General features: G+C 52.9%; 7 protein-coding genes across 7 annotated transcripts; 3 read left to right on the top strand and 4 right to left on the bottom strand.

Annotated features, from left to right (window-relative positions):
• Positions 1–730: 730 nt before the first annotated feature.
• On the bottom strand, positions 731–4611 carry CTAM01_09054 (SNF2 family domain-containing protein; the record flags this gene model as incomplete). The annotated part of the gene is made up of 10 exons (XM_060525074.1): positions 731–1162; positions 1236–1387; positions 1468–1927; positions 1991–2546; positions 2598–2702; positions 2757–2809; positions 2857–2936; positions 2991–3068; positions 3121–3314; positions 3377–4611. 10 exons carry the CDS (start codon positions 4609–4611, stop codon positions 731–733), a joined length of 3345 nt encoding a protein of 1114 aa, XP_060380256.1.
• A 705-nt stretch (positions 4612–5316) lies between these two features.
• On the top strand, positions 5317–7458 carry CTAM01_09053 (uncharacterized protein; the record flags this gene model as incomplete). The annotated part of the gene is made up of 1 exon (XM_060525073.1): positions 5317–7458. The coding sequence occupies one exon, from the start codon at positions 5317–5319 to the stop codon at positions 7456–7458; it is 2142 nt and encodes a 713-aa protein (XP_060380255.1).
• Positions 7459–7838: 380 nt separating this feature from the next.
• On the bottom strand, positions 7839–8138 carry CTAM01_09052 (uncharacterized protein; the record flags this gene model as incomplete). The annotated part of the gene is made up of 1 exon (XM_060525072.1): positions 7839–8138. The coding sequence occupies one exon, from the start codon at positions 8136–8138 to the stop codon at positions 7839–7841; it is 300 nt and encodes a 99-aa protein (XP_060380254.1).
• Positions 8139–8541: 403 nt separating this feature from the next.
• CTAM01_09051 (methionyl-tRNA synthetase) lies at positions 8542–9765 on the bottom strand (the record flags this gene model as incomplete). The annotated part of the gene is made up of 1 exon (XM_060525071.1): positions 8542–9765. One exon carries the CDS (start codon positions 9763–9765, stop codon positions 8542–8544), a length of 1224 nt encoding a protein of 407 aa, XP_060380253.1.
• Positions 9766–10885: 1120 nt separating this feature from the next.
• Positions 10886–13722, top strand: CTAM01_09050 (SNF2 family domain-containing protein; the record flags this gene model as incomplete). The annotated part of the gene is made up of 4 exons (XM_060525070.1): positions 10886–11393; positions 11486–11799; positions 11856–13555; positions 13611–13722. The coding sequence occupies 4 exons, from the start codon at positions 10886–10888 to the stop codon at positions 13720–13722; spliced, it is 2634 nt and encodes an 877-aa protein (XP_060380252.1).
• Positions 13723–14248: 526 nt separating this feature from the next.
• CTAM01_09049 (uncharacterized protein) lies at positions 14249–15109 on the bottom strand (the record flags this gene model as incomplete). Its single annotated transcript, XM_060525069.1, has 1 exon — positions 14249–15109. One exon carries the CDS (start codon positions 15107–15109, stop codon positions 14249–14251), a length of 861 nt encoding a protein of 286 aa, XP_060380251.1.
• Positions 15110–16018: 909 nt separating this feature from the next.
• CTAM01_09048 (aldo/keto reductase) lies at positions 16019–17196 on the top strand (the record flags this gene model as incomplete). Its single annotated transcript, XM_060525068.1, has 3 exons — positions 16019–16128; positions 16194–16547; positions 16620–17196. 3 exons carry the CDS (start codon positions 16019–16021, stop codon positions 17194–17196), a joined length of 1041 nt encoding a protein of 346 aa, XP_060380250.1.
• Between the last annotated feature and the right edge of the window lie 439 nt (positions 17197–17635).

The following is a 17635-nucleotide window of genomic DNA, read 5'->3' as shown; positions in this document are numbered from 1 at the left end:
CCTTTTTTTTTTGTCGTTTTTAATGCCCCCCACGGAGAAATCTAATGAGTTCAGGATGGTCCTCTGAGGACAACGCCTTTTGCGAACGGCTTCCGTAGACCGGGCTTGGGCCAACCCAGCCCTATGAATGGAGACATCGACAGAACAGGGAAACCCCTGTGTCCAAGACTACCTTCGAGGACGGAATGAGTCACAGACCTGTCGTTCGTGATGTCACCCCTTTTCACAGCTGCTTCCGTTACCCGAATTAACCGAGGCCGGAGGGCACGTCCGACTGAGTCGAGTCCCAACCGGGAAACTATCTTTGTAAGTGTTGCGCGATAGCTATCAAGATGCCGAGCCTTGGTTTTCTTTTTCCCGCGGAACAGATTGGGCCCGGCATACTTCTGTAAATGATCGGCCTTATTTACGAACTCGGACCTCGTTGTTCAGCACTGCTCCAAAAGGCTTTTGAGGGGCGCGAATGGGTTGGTAGTAAGAGATATCTATTGAAGCTCTCATTGGAGCTGCCGTCTATAATCTATGTGTATCGTTTGTATCTGCTTTGTGAAGTGCGCGTATTGCATGACTATAGATGCAATTTGGCACCTCTCCAACCGCCAAAGATGATAAGCCCCTTCCTTCGAGGCTCAGACTTGGGATTCTGTGAAAATCATCAAGCAAAGTGTTCGGGTGATAAATGCAGAAAATTGCCTCATGTCGAAAGCGTGGAATCGTTGGGCTCGTCGTCCTACTTATGATCGTCAGCCATCGTGAGGTCCTCATCCTTAGGTGCCGCATCCTCAGCCACGACATCCCCCTCCCCCTCCTCCCCCTCCTCCTCTCCAATCTCGCGAAGCAAGTTGGCCTTAAGCTCTGCCCAGGCATTGGGAGCAGTCAGAGCCATGACCTCGTACTCGCCGAGAACCTGGGGCACGTGGCGGTCGTCCTGGAGGACCTCTTCAATCTCCTCGCACTTCTCCTCTTGGAGATTGCGAATGTCCTCGTCGATTGTGTCCCGAGCGAGGATGCGGACGTAGTGGGACTCCTTGACCTGTCCCATGCGGAAGACTCTGCCAAAGGCCTGGCGCTCGGCGGCGTTGTTCCACCATACATCAATGAGGATGACGCGGTTCGCGCACGTCAGGTTGAGGGCTTGGCCTCCGCATTTCATGGATGCGACCTGTATGCGAGGAACTCAGGTTAGCTTTTATTCATACAAGTTGACATATACGCAGTTTCAGGTTTGGACTTACGAGGACTTTGGCCTCAGGGTTGTTCTTGAACTCGGAGACTGCTCTGGACTTCTCGGCAGGCGTCATTGTTCCCGTAAGATAAACGAACGGGATGCCTTCGAGATTGAGCATGACACCGGTCATGGTGGATGTCTTGACAAACTGAACGAAGACTGGCATCATGTTAGTACTGTGATGGCTGGGAGGCAACGAAAACGGATTAGCAGAATGTGGCGGGAAAAGACAGTCTTACTGATGATCTTGTCGTCTGGGCTCTCTTTTTGCCAGTTGATGACAACGTCCTTGCAAGCTGTGAGCTTGGAACTGGCGCAAGGAACGCCTTCGGGATTGTTCATGCCAATTCTGATGTAGGCCTTGTCGTCCGCATCGATGACTGGAAGATTACCCAGAATATCCGCGCCGTATCTGAGGTTGATGAGCCTCTTCGTCTCCTTTCGCAAAGCCGCCTCGGCCTTCTTCCTGCTCGTTTTATTTGCCTTCTGCTTCGTCTTGCGTGTTGTGCTACGAATGGACGCAGTATCATCGCTGTTATCTCCGTCTCCGTCCTGCATGATACATCGTGCTTCCTCTGTGCTGAGAGTTGTCACCTCTTCCCACTCTCGATTGTGTTCTACGCCACATACTGGGCATTCACCCTTATTGGCTTTGAGAACCTTGTTAACGAAGCAGTTGCAGCAGAACATGTGCTCGCACTGGAGAATAGTGGTTAGCATGACACCAATCATTTTAGAAAGCATGACTAGAATGAAACTTACCGTTGGCAGTACGATAGGGTCAATCATGGCCTGGTCGCGCTCGCATATGCCGCATCGCTGTTCGTTCACCAACTTTTCGATGCTGGTCAGTTCCAGAAGTCTTGCCATGTTGAAGCTTTGCCCGAATGTCGATTTACCGAAAGGTTCGGTGAAATAATACTCCTCAGGCGGGATGTTTCTGACTTGTGCAGCCGCCTTCTCCATCAGCTTCTCTTTCCGAGCTTTCTTCGCTGCTATCTGCTGCTTGCTCAGCCTCTTCTTCTTCTTCTTACTCTTTCTCTTCTTCTTGCCAAAGGCCCTGACATGACTCTCGTCATCAGTATCAGGGACGGGTGGCACCTCGCGTCGCTTAGCACGCGTGCCGATCTGGTGAAGGATAGATGTTTGTCCTTCCAGCTCGCGGAGACGGCGCGCCATGTGCTTCAGACTATATGGCTGTATGTCTTCTCGCAATGCCTTTTCTAGGCCATAGGGATGCGAAACGGCTTGTCGCCGGCGAAGGGTAGCGACATGCTTCTGGGGTGGATGGATGTTCTCGTAATGGTTGCCCACAGTACTGAGAGTTAAGTTAGTTCCAAAACATGGTAAACCTAGAATACTAACGTACTCATAGAGGATTTTCTCCTCTTGGGACAGATCAACCCACTGATCCCCTGGTGTCAGAGCGGGAAGATCGAGGATCTTCCGACCTAAGAACTCATCCTCTTCAGTTCTATCACAATTTTAGTGGAGTTTCAAAGATACAACAAGGTTTGGTTTTGCTCACCTCCGATAAGAAATCAAATTGACCAAAGCATCAATCCTAACTGTTCCGTTCTCCTGCAACATTGTAAGCATAGAAACCAGGCCTGAACATCAAGACTTACCGTGTTTAAGAAGTCTTTCTCGAATTCTTTCTGAGTTGTGATGCCTTCGACTCCGATAAGCTTCATGTACGGAAAGAGTTCTGGGCTACATGTTAGCTGGGTCATCCTACTGCTACTGGAGAATTGTGAATCACCTATTCCACGGTTGATGAGCGGCGTTCCGCTCAAAATCCAGAAGTGCTTTGCCTTGAGTTGATGAGCAGCTAGGGTTGCTGAAGCCTTGTGAGAATATGTTCCGAAAAAATCCACAAATGCTCGACTTACTCCGAGCCTCGAGATTCTTGATTTGATGGCCTTCGTCCAAAATGACACGATACCATTTGATGCGAAATAACTCGCCAACCAATGTCTGAAACTCATTGCTATACGCAGTGGGATCTTCTGAGTGCTTCAGTCTCAACTCATCAAGTTTCTCTCCTTTGGGGAACTCAGCGAGAAGCTCATTGTATGTGGTAAGCCTGGGATAAAGTTATTAAGCAAGGATGCAATGAGTGTAGATCACTGAAAGTATTTGACTTACACGATCGTGAAAGTCGCAATTCTGCCCACGCTGAGGGTGTTGGACCTTCTTCGGAAGTAATAGACATCATCAGGGGGAACGTTATCGAGATGGTTCTGAATCTCTTCGCCCCATTGCTCAGCGACGGTCTGATTGGGAAGGATGATCAGAGTGGCACCACTCCATTCCCGCCTATCCTCGTCGTCGGGAGGATTACCGGTGACGCAAGCAAGAGACACAACTGTCTTTCCCATGCCAGGAGCGTCTGCGAGAACACCGCCATACGGATGCGTTTCTGCGTTTTCACGCTTCACCATCCACACGACGGCGGTCAGCTGGCAATCTCGAAGATTCGATTTCATACCGCGGAGGTGGTAATCTGTCTCACCGACAGCTCTCACCATACCACGACCCAAAAAGCGCAATGCTTCTTTCAGGTCCCTCTTTTGAGTCGCGCTATGGCGATTGTCGTTACCATGGGTCTCAGCCTGGGCAAGTTGCTTCAAGCGGGATGCCACGGTGACTCTGCTCTGGGACGAAGCAGGGATCGCACCATCGCTAGCAGCATTAGCCACACTGCTAATATCGTGGAACATGTGGGCGGTTTTCTGAATTGCGGCGCTGTTATCCAAGTTGTTGTGCGGTCGGGCAGCACCATTGGACTTGCGTGCACACGTACGCCTCTTCGCTTTGGGTGGCTTGACGTCCGCCTCATCTTCTCCCATTGCTCTCTTCTTAGTAATCTCCTTTCGAAAATGCTCTTTGAGATTCTGATGCTTCTTCTGGTGGTCTCGTGCAATATATTGCTTGGCGGTTTTAGCCACAGGGCCTCGAGGGAGTCTGGGCTTGCGCAACTTCTCAGCTGCATTGCAAGATGCATCATTACGGCCGCCGTCTTCATCCAAGACTAAGGTGGGTGCATCCCCCAAGTCATCATCGGTGTCGGTGTCGGTGTCGGTTTGGGGATCGTAGTCCGAGGCATTCTCGACGCTTTTGTCTTGCCTACCGACATAGCGGCGAAGACCGTTGTTTCTTTGGTGTGAGTTCGTAGAAATGTGACTCACTCTGCCCTCATCATGAAGAGTTGTCATGGATTCGACCTGGGGAGGATGGTCTTCACTCACAAATAGTTCGGAATCGATGTCGCCAAACGAGTCGGGAAAATTTTGGGTAGGGGTGTTTCGCAGCATATCCAATTGCAACTGATCATCAACTGCGTCAATCTCCATCTCGTCTCTCGGCATCTGCAATGTCATTTCTGAGCCATCACTCAATTGACTTGGATGTAGGCCTTGCTCGGAGCCGGAGTGTTGGTCCATGATACTTCGATGAAGTAGGGAAAGTCTATGAAACTTGAAGTCATATGTTGAAAGATGAATGATCAAAGTTCATTCAATGCAAGTGAAATTGTTGGAAATATGAAAGCTGATTTGAGTACTTGAACCTTTGAAGGAAAAGTAAAAAGGACTAGGTAGGAAAGTCAATTGGTGTGATGTTGTATGGAGAGGAAGAGATAGATTGATGAGGGAGTGAGAGAGAAGTAAGCTTTATATAGGCCTCGAGAGAGATTCTGGAGGAAAGAGAAGCAGGCCAGGCTTTCTCTAGAAATGACTCTCTACGGCAGGAGCAGTCCGATGTGATAGTTACGCGAGAAAGGGTCAACGAAGTTGGCAGGAATGTGGAGAATTTGATTCCGAGGCAAAAAAGATGTATGAGTGCTGACCGTAGTGTACGCGACACCCAGAGCCAACGAAGGGTGGGAATAACCTCATCAAGAGACGTCGGTGTCTCGGTGAGGGAAAGAGTCTCGGTGAGCCTCACCGAAGCTCTCTCACCGCCCTAGTGGCAGAATAGAGGCTCCACTAAATTTTCATCGACCCCACGCCCGGATGGCTCTTCTCCAAGCACTTGCGACAGCAAATTTACGCCTTTTTCACCACTGCCAATTCAACACCGCCGCCATGTCTTCAAAATCTGGCAAAAATGGCAAGGTCGCCGACTCTCGTTTCTCAAACTTCGAAACCGATCCTCGGTTCCGAATGCCCTCGAAGAAGCACACCAAAACCAAGATCGACAAGCGTTTCGCACATGCACTAAAGGACGAATCCTTCACATCCGGCCCAAAAGTTGACCGATACGGCCGCAAAGTCAAGTCCGACAACAAGAAGAAGGCGCTGAAGAACTTATACGAGGCGGAGGACGACGAAGAAGACTCAGACGAGGGCGAGGACATCGAGGTCGAGGCCGACGATGTTGTCCAGCGCGAGCTTGCAAAGGCGGATGCCAAGTACGACCCTGCTCGCGGTGGCGGCTTCTCCGAGTCCGAGTCAGAGTCGGAATCTGAAGATGACGAGTCTGACGAGGAAGAAACGGCTGTCGCTGACCCCAAGGCTTCCGTGTCGCGCCTGCGCGACGAAGAGGCCCAGGTCGAGGAGGGCGAAGTCACGAACCGGATAGCAATCGTCAACCTGGACTGGGACAACATCAAGTCGGCCGATCTGTTTGCTCTTTTCCACAGCTTCCTGCCTTCAACTGGCGGGCGCATTGAAAAGGTTGCGGTCTATCCTAGCGAATTCGGCAAGGAGCGCATGCAGCGCGAGGAGCTGGAAGGACCCCCTAAGGACATTTTCAAAAAGGATGACTCTGAAGAGGAGAGCGAGGACAGCGAGGAGGAAGACGAGGCGATCAAGAAGGAGCTGTTGGAGGAGGGCGACGCCGACGACTTCGACCACGACGCGCTGCGCAAGTACCAGCTGGATCGGCTGCGGTACTTTTACGCTGTCATGACCGTCTCTGACAAGGCGACAGCGCAGAAGCTCTACGAGGCGACCGACGGCACAGAATACGCGTCTTCATCAAACTTCCTCGACCTGCGATTCGTACCGGACGATACTACATTCGACGACGAGCCTAGAGACGAGTGCGACAAGTTGCCGGAGGGATACAAGCCTGTCGAATTCACTACGGACGCTTTGCAGCACTCCAAAGTCAAGCTCACCTGGGACGTCAACCCCGACGACGCCGCCCGCAAGGCTTCCATCAACCGCGCCTTCACCGGAAGTCGTTCGCAGATTGAGGAGAACGATTTGAAGGCCTACCTGGCTAGCGACAGCGAAGACTCCGGCGAGGAGTTTGCGGGATTCGACGATGAGGAAGAGGCCGAGGATGAGGAGGAAGCGGCCGAGAAGCCCAAGCTTTCCAAGAAGGAGCTCGCCCGTCAGAAGATGCGAGAGGCTCTTGGCCTCGGCGCCGAGGAGGAGAAGAAGTCATCCAAGAACGCCCCCGTTGGCGAGATGGAGATTACATTCACGCCCGCTCTGACGGAGAGCAAGAAGAACAAGAAGCCCGAGGAGGAGGAGACGACGATCGAAAAGTACCAGCGTAAGGAACGCGAGCGCAAGGAGGCCAAGCGTATTGCCGCGCGCGCCAGACGCGAGGGCAAGACCGGCGCCCCCGTTGCCGAGGAGGCCGAGGAGGTCGAGGTCGCGGACGACAGTGCGGAGGACCTCGGGTTCGACGACCCCTTCTTCACGACCGACGAGCCGGTCAAGACCAAGACTTCCGTCCGCAAGGAGGAGCGTCTCGCGAAGCGCGCGGCGCGCGAGGCCGAGGAGAAGGAGAAGGCGGAGCACAAGAAGCAGCTGGAGCTCCTGATGGCGGACGACAACGTGGATGGGGCGGAGCACCTGGATCACTTTGACATGAATGAGATTATGAAGGCGGAGAAGGCCAAGAAGAAGAAGGGCAAGGCCGCGAAGCGGTTGGCCAAGAAGGCGGCTGCCGACGGCGAGAAGCTCGGTCTGCAGGAGGACTTCAAGATGGATGTCGGCGACGATCGTTTCAAGGCCGTCTTTGATAGCCACGAGTTCGCTATTGATCCCAGCAACCCCAAGTTCAAGGGCACGGAGGCGATGCAGAAGTTGTTGGAGGAGGGTCGCAAGAAGAGAAAGGCTGGCGGGGACGTGGAGGATGTGCCTGTGGAGAGGGAGGGCAAGAAGGCGAAGAAGGCCAAGAAAGTTGGCGGCGGCGACGATGAGGAGGAGTTGAGCCGGCTTGTTGCGTCGGTGAAGAAGAAGGCGGCGAGCAAGGCTGGCAAGAGATGATTGCGGGTCATGTCTTTGTTCTCGCGCATTGGTGTTTGATTCGAGGCGTGTTTGTGGTCATACCCTAGAATAGAGGTCATACAAAAGTTATTGCAATGTACAAAGCACATGTTCATAATAATGGGTATCAAGGATTATGCGACAAGGCAGTTGAGTTCTTGATTTTGTGACGCTGATTCATGAGTTGCTTCCTTGGGTATCTCATGCTCGTGGAAAGAACCACCCAATGCCCCCTGGAGCCGCACTTTCCATTCTTCGAAAATGTTCGGCCTGGGATTGTCTCGCTGATGACTCTGCCCTGATCCTCGTTGGGCGCTATGCTTCTGACTTCGCTGTCCCATTCCGCTGTTCTCTTCATGATATCTTCGTACACTCGTAGCTCAAGAGCCAAAGAAGGCGCGGACGGCAAATTTGATAAGGCGAGGCGTGCCGATCCTTGCAGAGATGAGGAAATTATCAAGTGTAGGTTTCGGGCGAGCTCGTGTGGCAACAGATGTCCCCGTCCGACCATGGGCATCGCCGTTGTCGTTGGACATGGGAAGGCCGGTGTAGGGATCCCACTCCATGTCTTCCTCGTAGATGGAGCCGAGCATGCTTGCGATCCAGACGAGGTTGGCGAGTATGAGGGTGAGAAGGACGCCTCTCAGGGTAGCCTCATTGTGTGAATAGGTGGGAGGCATAGTCTATTCTGGGTATGGTTATGGAGGCTGAATTATATCCCGGTGAAAGTCGAATGTCGAGTTTGAAGAGGGGAAGAATTGAGATGCGACCAAGAACGTCAAGGCAGGAGCGGGAAGGAGCCAGAAAAAAGAGAGGTCTCATGATGTAGCCTGTGACGAATACTTCAGTTCTTTATGTAGTCAGCCGGCACATTCTACTGGAAGGGAAGGGCCGGGATCATAGTATTTAGGCAGCGTCACATGGCAAAAGGCGTGGGCGGGCAGGCTGCATAGATGCTGGGAGAACAACATAGGCGCAATAACATAGGTGCATCATGGAATCTTGTTCTATTTTAGATGATTCAGCAGAACATGGCTGCGAAGACTTTTGTTTATCATGACTTGAACAACAACGAAAGAATCTTTACCGCACAACGGCATCCTTCAAGCTGGGAACAGTGCAAAGACCGCCAGACTTGGTCTTGAGCTTGCCAAGACCCTGCTTTCCAAGCGCTTCAACAACACCAGCATCAAAGGCAACGGCCAAGTCGTCGGTGGTGGTGAAGCCGGGCTGGAAGGTCTCCCAGATCTTCTTCTTGGGGTTCAGAACACCCTCGGGTTCACCTTCCCAGCCCTCAAAGTTGATACGCTCACCTGCCTTGGCATCGGCAGGGGGAGTGACGAGCTCAACAGGTCCCTTGTGATCGTCGACCTCGCCTTCCTTAAGCTTGGGAGAAGCGGCAAGAACCATAGCGCACGACTTGATGCCGCGCATCTTGACGGGCTTCAGGTTGCAGACGACGACGACCTTGCGGCCTTGCATAGACTCGAGGGGCACGAGGCCGTTGAGGCCAGAGCAGACGGTGCGGCAAACCTGGCCCTCATACTCGGTGGTGTCATCATTGGGCTCGTCGCCGACGGCAATGGTGGAGACGTAGAGGGAGTCGGCCTCGGGGTGCTTGATGGCCTTGAGGATGTGGCCGACACGGAGGTCGATGAGGGCAGGGGAGAGAGGGGCAGCAGCAGGAGCAGCCTTCTGGGGCTTGGGAGCCTTGGCCTTCTTCTCCTTCTTGGGCTGGCCCTCGCCGGCACCGACAGCGGCCTTGACCTTGTCCTTGGCCTCGGCGACAACCTCCTTGACCTTCTCGCCAGCGCTCTTATCCTTCTTGGGCTCCTTGGTGCGGTCGGGCAGGGCCTTGTCACCAGCAGCAGCACCACCGGCGGCGGCGGCAGCGGCCTTCTCCTTCTTTAGACGCTCCTTCTCGGCCTTGGCATCGACGGGGGGCTTCACGTAGAGGACCTCGTCGAGGTCAACCTTGACCTTGTCGTCGGCCTTGACATCGGCGGCGAAGGCGGGGAAGTTCTGGACGAAGTCGAGGTGGCGGACGATGTTGGGATAGCCCTTCTCGCCGGTGCGCTGCTCGGGGGACCAGGAGGCGACGAGGGGACGGACGGCGGAGTAGAGAGCGGTGTCGGCCTTGCTGGGCTTGGTGCCGAGAAGGGTGGTGCGAGTGCTCAGGTGGGAGTTGAGGGTATCGAGGATAGGGGAGGCCTCGTCGGGCTTAGACTGTTGGAGACGAGTGGCAGTGGTGAGCCATTGCTGGATCTCGGTCTCCTCGTTGGGAGTGTAGGTGGTGTTGGAGGCCATTCTTGCGAATCGGAACGGGGAGATGCTGCGTGAGCTGGGTCGGATAGCGCGTAGTGAAGAAAGCATCAGGTGTGAGTCTGAGGTGGAATTTTTACCTGTGTGGCTCTGCGGGGTAGGTGGCAGCAACGGTGTGGTGGGAGGATTGCCCCTCCACGCCGTTCACCTCGATTGGATGCCTCAGGCTGAAGCTCTCGGTGACCGGTGAGAGCTGACCGAGACGATTGTTCGGTCTGCGAAGGTGAGCGTTCTCTGGAGACTGTTTGATCACCTGCATTCAAGGTATTTCAAATGATGCAGATAATTGTCCGTCAAGAAAATACTGCTCATCCTATTCCGTAATTACACTCTTGGCCTTGGCCTGTTTCTATTTAACTCCCCTGGCTGCAATATGCAATTGTTCCTTGAGATTTGGGCCTGGTCGAACTCACCGCAACTCATCACACTGCATTCATTTCCGTCGAGTGGCATTATTTTATGCAAGAAGAGAAATATGCAAGACAAGGGTCTAAGTTGCATCGCTGGGACCCCGATCTCCTTCCGATCCCCGACCGACTTCATGACGACGGTTACCTGAAAGAAAAACGAGAGAAAAAGGAAAGAAGAACCGGGGCTTTAATTGAAAGCAACACGACATCACGTGCTAGCGCTTTCTCTTCGCGTCGCGCCCCTGCCATTTCCCCTGTCGCCCCGCGATCGCGCGCCCTTTGGCAGCTGAAGCCCGCTCGTTCCTGCTTCTTATTTCCTCTTGCCACCACACCCTCACGCAATTATCTCAGGAACCTCATTTTTTTTATACTGGAAGGAAGCCTCACCTCAAATTACACAGCATTACATCGCCACCTTCCTTTTCTAGCATATCTTTCTGCCTCAATCTCAATATTTCGATATTTTTGAGCCTTGGAGGCACAGACCTTCACTGCCAAATTTAGCGTCTCCCCTTGCATCATCGATTTGAATCACTTTTTTCTCTCCCGAATTCCATCACCACTAACGGAGTATTCCCACTCACTCACAAAGTCGAGGACGAAATCGAGGCTCTTGAGGAGTTATCAACTTCTAGAAAAATCACGACCTCGTAATTTGCTACTATCTCCCGGATCTGGTCTGAGCTGTGATCGATATGAGCTCATCAACGTCGGACGTGGAGTCCGTCATGTCCGCTAACCAGCGGTTTGACACCAGTGCACCTTCCTCACCACCTCGGGATGAGAGTGTTGAGCCCATGGATTCTGAGTTCGCTCTAATCATGAAGGAAGAGGCAAGGGCCAAAGCAGACAACAACAAGAAAGACAAAGCAGCACAAAAGTCCCAGAATCTCAAGAACCGCAGGAAGCGCAAGAATGAGCTCTCTAAAGAGGAGAAGCTCAAGTTGGCCAAGGAGCTGGATGAGCTGCTCAAGAAGTCTCAGGCGTTCAGCAAGATGCTCATGGAAAAGACTCAAGCAATGGGTCGGGTTGGCACAAGCTTGGAGGGCGAAGCCTTGGGTGACCACAGCCTGTCCCTCACTGCTCAACCCAAAATCATGAAGGGTGGCACCATGAGAGATTACCAGTTGGAAGGACTTACTTGGATGCGGGAAGTGTGCCTTCAGGGCTTATCTGGTATTCTCGCTGATGAGATGGGTCTTGGTAAGTCTTTCTGTCTCATCATTTGCTCAACTTACACTCTTCTTCCTTTCATGTACGAGAATACTTCGGAGTCGAATACTAACCATATTCAGGCAAGACGGTTCAGACCATCTCGTTGATTGCCAATTTGCGAGAGGAAAACTACCTTGGCCCTCATCTCATCGTTGCACCATTGAGTACCCTTTCGAACTGGATGGACGAGTTTGAGAAGTGGTGTCCTTCCCTTCCTGTCGTTCTCTTTCATGGAGACGCTCAGAAGCGCGCGGAAATCAAGAGGAAACACTTGACACCAAATATGAAGAACGGCAACCCCACCAAGAAGTTCCCTGTGGTGTGCACATCTTACGAGATGGTCCTAAGAGAAAGGGCTACTTTGAGCAAGTTCAATTGGGCTTTCATCATCATTGTAAGTATTACTGCTTGACACCCTGGTTATCAAACCTGTTTGCTCACATTCCTTAGGACGAAGGCCACCGCATGAAGAATTTCGAGTCCAAGCTATTCCAAGAGCTGGAGACTTTTGCATCAGCTACTCGTATGCTCATCACAGGAACACCCCTGCAGAACAACCTGAAAGAGCTTTGGGCTCTTCTTCATTTCCTACTGCCTATGATCTTCAAGAGCTACGAGGCCTTTGAGGCATGGTTTGACTTTGACGACCTCCAGGACGAAGAGGGCGCGCAGGAGTTCATTGCCGATCGCGAGAATCAGGAGCTTATCAAGAAGATTCACGTCATCCTCCAGCCGCTCCTTCTTCGTCGCGTCAAGGCCGACGTCGCCGCGCATCTTCCCAAGAAGCGCGAATACGTCCTCTTTGCGCCAATGACAAAAGAGCAAACCGATATGTACAATGCCATCAACGACAAGGATGTCGATACTCGCGCCTTCTTGGAGAAGATGGTAATCGACCGTCTCAGTGCCATCGCTCCTCCTGTCAAGAAGGAGAAAATCTCTGCCAAGAAGCTCGAGATTCCGATCCGAAGCAGTCCTCGAAAGACTAAGGGTGAGGCAGCTCTGGAGACTAAGAAACCCAATGCGTTCTCGGCAATGATGAACCGGGCTAGAAGCTCATCTTCCAAGCCTCAAGAAGCCACCAAAGCAGCATCAAAAGCCTCATCGAAGGCATCCTCCCGGGCTGGCTCCAAGCGCAAGGAAGCACCCACTCTCGAAACACCACAGTCCAAGAGTGCCAAGTCATCGAGACAGTCGACACCTTCGACCACTACACGAGGCCGGGTCACCCGTGGCCGTCGACGCTATGTTGATTCCGATCCTGACGACGAGGATAAGCTCTCCGATGATGAGTTCGAGGCCAAGCTTGCTCGAGAGGCAGAGGAGGCCGACCAGAATGACGATGATTCTGCCCCCGCTCTTTCCCCTGAGGAACAACACCAGGTCAACATTCTCGAGCAGGCGAAGAAGGAGATGTCAACTAAGAAGCTTGGAAACCCCATCATGCAGCTTCGCCTTGTGTGCAACTCTCCGCACAACTTCTTCGACCCTTGGGGATACGAGGGTAGTCCTCCCGTTGACGAGAGCATTGTCACATCATCCGGCAAGATGTTGATGCTTGATCGTCTGCTTCCTGCCTTGTTCAGCAAGGGTCACAAGGTCTTGATCTTCTCCCAGTTCAAGACTCAACTTGATATCCTCCAAGACTACTGCGAGCTTCGGAAGTGGAAGGCCTGCCGATTGGACGGATCTGTCTCTCAGGAAAGTCGCCGCGACCAGATCAAGGAGTTCAACGAGAACCCCGAGTTCAAGATCTTCCTGCTTTCCACGCGCGCCGGTGGCCAGGGCATCAACCTAGCGAGTGCCGATACTGTGATTCTCTTCGATAGTGACTGGAACCCGCAGCAGGATCTCCAGGCGCAGGACCGCTGCCACCGAATCGGCCAGACTCGCCCCGTCATTGTCTACCGTCTCGCCACCAAGGGCACCGTTGAGGAGGAGCTTCTCATGAGCGCTGACGCCAAGCGTCGTCTCGAGAAGTTGATCATCAAGAAGGGATCCTTTAAGACGATGGGCCAGAAGATTGACCTGAAGGAAGACCTTGACGGCGAGACGCTCAAGTCTCTGCTGCTGAAGGATGGTCAGATTTTTAAGTACTCCGGTGACCACGAGGTCCTCAGTGACAAGGATCTCGATGTTCTATGCAACAGGTAAGTTTATCAATGGCCTTTATCAAGATTCGAATATTTCTAACATGTTCTGCAGAAGCGACGAGGCCTACTCCAAGGCGGCCGAGGGCACCGCGAACGCCGACGGCTACAAGGTCATCGAGACTAGCTCCGACGGCATCACCATTGCCGGACAGTCGGCCGCTTAATGTTGTGCAGCCTACCATATCCCTTCTTTCAAACTTATACCGACAAGACGGAAACTCACCTGGCATGGCGTGTCTATTGCTGCCATACGCATATGTCGATTGAACCCAACACCGCGGGGAATAGCATGATCCTGTGAAGGATTGTATAAAGAAGCTTCAGCAGATGATGCTGGATGATGGTAGCGAGAGACGAGGATGTTATTTACAAAGGCCAAAAGTAGGCCACGGATCAAATTTTTTGCTAGAATCGACGGCCATCCTTACATATCATGTATTCTGGACCGGATTTGCCTATTCTCTGGGTGGCCACCGGTTCCCCCATTCTTGTACTTTTAGCGTTTGATACCCCAGGATTGGTCAGACGATTTGCTTCAGATAGCTTGAAATAACACTAGTATTTTATTCATTCGTCTGGGATCTATGGCCTCGCGAAATGTGTGCACACCAGAAGCTACGAATGAAACGAGAAGCGCGAAAGAAGACAGCGTTGCATAGTGTGAACAACGCTGCGGGCATACTCAGACTCTCACAAGTTCATATCCTCCCAAATAGTCTGCCTCACCACGAGGCCCTCAATCCAACGACCCACTTCGAAAATGAAGTCTCCGATATGCAACAGCACCTCCGCAGTGATATGGACGACAAGACGCTGCAAGCACGGACGGAACGTGTCAACGATCATGGTGTAGAGCATACAGACCAGACTAGTACAAGCAAAGCCGGCGACCAGCTGAAGGAAGAACCACTCAGTGCGGAACAATTTGCGGTCGATCGCAGCCGCAGTCTCATCGGGGAGCTCTTCGAGCCAAACGTGTAGAGCAAGGAGGAATTTCTGGGTTGATTCACAGGGGTGTTGGGGCATGTAATCCGAGACCGTCCATACGAGCCACGACGTCTTTGCGACAATCCACCGGAGGATGAGGAAGACAAGGTGGACGACGAGATGAACAGCCAGGCTCAGCAGCAGCGGCGCATGCAGCATGCCCACCACGAAGCCGTAGAGATGGGCGAGGTTGTCGAGGTACCTATTGTCAGCGAAAAGTACCCAGCATACGATGATAGGGCCGAAGAGATTGGGGAGGAAGAAGAGGCTGTGGAGGTAGCCCTCGACGAGCCAGCGGTTAAAGATACCTATCTGCGAGAAGACCTGTTCGTTCTTCTTGATGTTTTGGAAATTGGTCTTGAGGGGCGTCATTACGATGACGGCGTTGAGAATGAGGGTGAGGTAGATTGAGGCTGCGGCGAAGATGTGGTATGCGATGGAGAGGTCTGCACGGTAGAAGACCTTTTCGAGGGGGGTGATGAAGAGGGTGAAGATTGCGGCGAGGAGGGTCGGGGGCCACATTGTGCGGATGGCTAGATAGAAGGGGCTTGTTGAGGCTGTCATGGTTATCTTACCTGACGTCTCGCTGAGAGATTATGGGTTGATTGGATGTGACGAGGTCGTTGGAGAGAGCAAGCTGCAGGGATGTGTGCCATTCGAATTGGAGATCGACCCGTGTTTATGAAGCGTCACTCGACAAAGCATCTAGCTAATAGAGTTATTCTTGAGTCTCTTTGGTGTTCGACCATGGTATCAGCGCCAGCTGAACAAAGCATCACGATTCAGGTTTTCTGGGGTGGCCGCTTTTCTGCCCTTCATCAAAGGATGATTGTGTGCCTTACAATAGTCTAAAGGGCAACCCGGACTTCGGCAGCGCGTGAACAAAGCCTCATTCGGAGAATCTCTGTCGGTAGATACCCACCAACGACAACCTACCGAACCAATTGACGAGAAAGTTGGTCGAGGGAGATGTCACCTAAGTTATGAGAACGGAGCGGCCGAAGCGGCCGCACCACCCGCACGCCCGGATATAAGTATCGATCGCGGGCCAGCACCACCAAACTTGCTTCTTCAAGGTCTACTTGAGCCGCTGATTCGTTGACTAGTCTCAGTACGTTCAAATCTAATTCGATACCGAGGAAGTTGAAAGCTTCCGCTTGACTAAGTACGAGTCGTCGCCTTTGACACGAGGTCCTATTTCATGCCGTTGTGCGATCGAAGTCTGTGCATGATGCCAGTGACCAGATCAAGTTTCCGGAGTTTAGCTATCGACCTCAGGGATCGTGCAGCTGCGAGTCTGGAGATCGTTGCTTCGACTCCAAGGACGAGAACTCAAGCGAGCAATTCTCGCGAGATATAAACGACCCTCACTCTCGATGGTGAAGAGGTCTTGTTCTGAAGTAATCTCAACCCTCTCATCAGATCAAGTACCATGCATTTTACCAGCAAAATAGCTTCGCCGAGGATCTCAAAATGGCACCTCCAGCAATCCTCCCCACTCGCCGCCTTGGCAAGACCGGCCCTGAGATCACCGCCCTCGGCGTAGGACTCATGGGCCTCAGCGTGGCCTACGGCAAGCCTGGGTTCGTGACCTATGATCAGCCAGTTGCAAAAGAGACGTCTCAAATTGATTCCAATGCTTCCACAGATCCGAAGAAGAGCGTCTCGCATTCCTCGATCGCGCCTGGGAGCTCGGCGCCACGAACTGGGACACGGCCGACGCCTACGGCGACAACGAGGACCTCATTGGCAAGTGGTTCGCGTTGCACGCCGAGCGCCGCACTGACATCTTCCTGGCGACCAAGTTTGGCTTGCGCGGGGAGATCAGGAACGACGGGACCTTTAGCATCAGGATTGATAGCTCGCCTGAGTACTGCCGCGAGGCGTGCGAGCGCAGCTTGAAGAGACTAGGCATCGAGAGTATTGATTTATATTACATCCACCGCCTGGATGAGACCACGCCCATCGAGAAGACGATTGAGGAGATGGTTAAGCTGAAGAAGTGAGTGTGAGATTGGACAGTAACTAAAGGTCATGTCCCAGTAGCTCCAGATTGCTGACAACTTACGCGAAGCGAGGGCAAGGTGAAGGCCTTTGGCATCTCTGAGTGCTCTTCAACCACCCTCCGCCGCGCCTACGCCATCCACCCCATCTCAGCCGTGCAGGTAGAATACAACCCCTGGTCCCTCGAGATCGAAGGCCCCGCCGGCACAGACCTCCTCAAGACATGCCGCGAACTCGGCGTCACAACCTTTGCCTACTCGCCGCTCGGCCGTGGCATCATGATAGGCCGCTACAAGTCGGTGGACGACTTTGAGGAGGGGGACTTCCGCCGCCAGCTGCCGCGGCACACGGGCGACAATTTCAAAAAGAACACGCAGCTCGTGGAGGAGTTTGCCGCCGTCGGGCGCGAGAAGCACGGCTGTTCTGCGGGGCAGCTTACGCTTGCTTGGCTGCTTGCGCAGGGCGAGGATGTGGTGCCCATCCCGGGGACGAAGAAGATCCAGTACTTGGAGGAGAATATGGAGGCTTTGAAGGCTGTATTAGGCAAGGAGGAGGAGAGGGAGCTGAGGGCTTTGGTTGATGCTGCAGATGTGCAGGGTGATCGAGGTGCGGCGTTTGGCAACTATTCTGATTCGCCTGCTCTCTGAGGAATGAAGATGCCCCGGTGCCTTCGATGGAGGTGATGACGGAAGCGAAAGGTGATGATGGGGGCGGGGATGTCTCGGGAGTCGGCGTGGGTCCCCGGCCCCAGCGTCCGAGGCCCCGAAATCCGGGGAAGAGGGTTAAGGTCAGTGATCAAAAGTGAGATAAAGCAACCTTTCTCACAGCCTCGTATAGCTAGATTGTAATATAGCATATGGCCGAATGGTTATGTTGAAACTCTCTCATATAACGAATGCTGCTAACATGCGAATGCAGATTCTGTGAGTTCCCCTCGGAGAAGAAGGCCGATGCCGGCTTGCGTTCGGAGATCGGAGTGGGTCACCGACACGCCGGTTGATAAGTAAAATTGTCGGCGTATGCGCGCTTGGGCCCGTCAATCAGTTGGTGTAGATGTTCGTCTTATCAGTTTGGTGATACAACTTA

Source organism: Colletotrichum tamarilloi, assembly GCF_030869305.1.
Source record: "Colletotrichum tamarilloi strain Tom-12 chromosome Unknown Scaffold_34.1, whole genome shotgun sequence".
NCBI classification, from domain to species: domain Eukaryota; kingdom Fungi; phylum Ascomycota; class Sordariomycetes; order Glomerellales; family Glomerellaceae; genus Colletotrichum; species Colletotrichum tamarilloi.
This window is presented reverse-complemented; position numbering and strand designations above follow the sequence as displayed.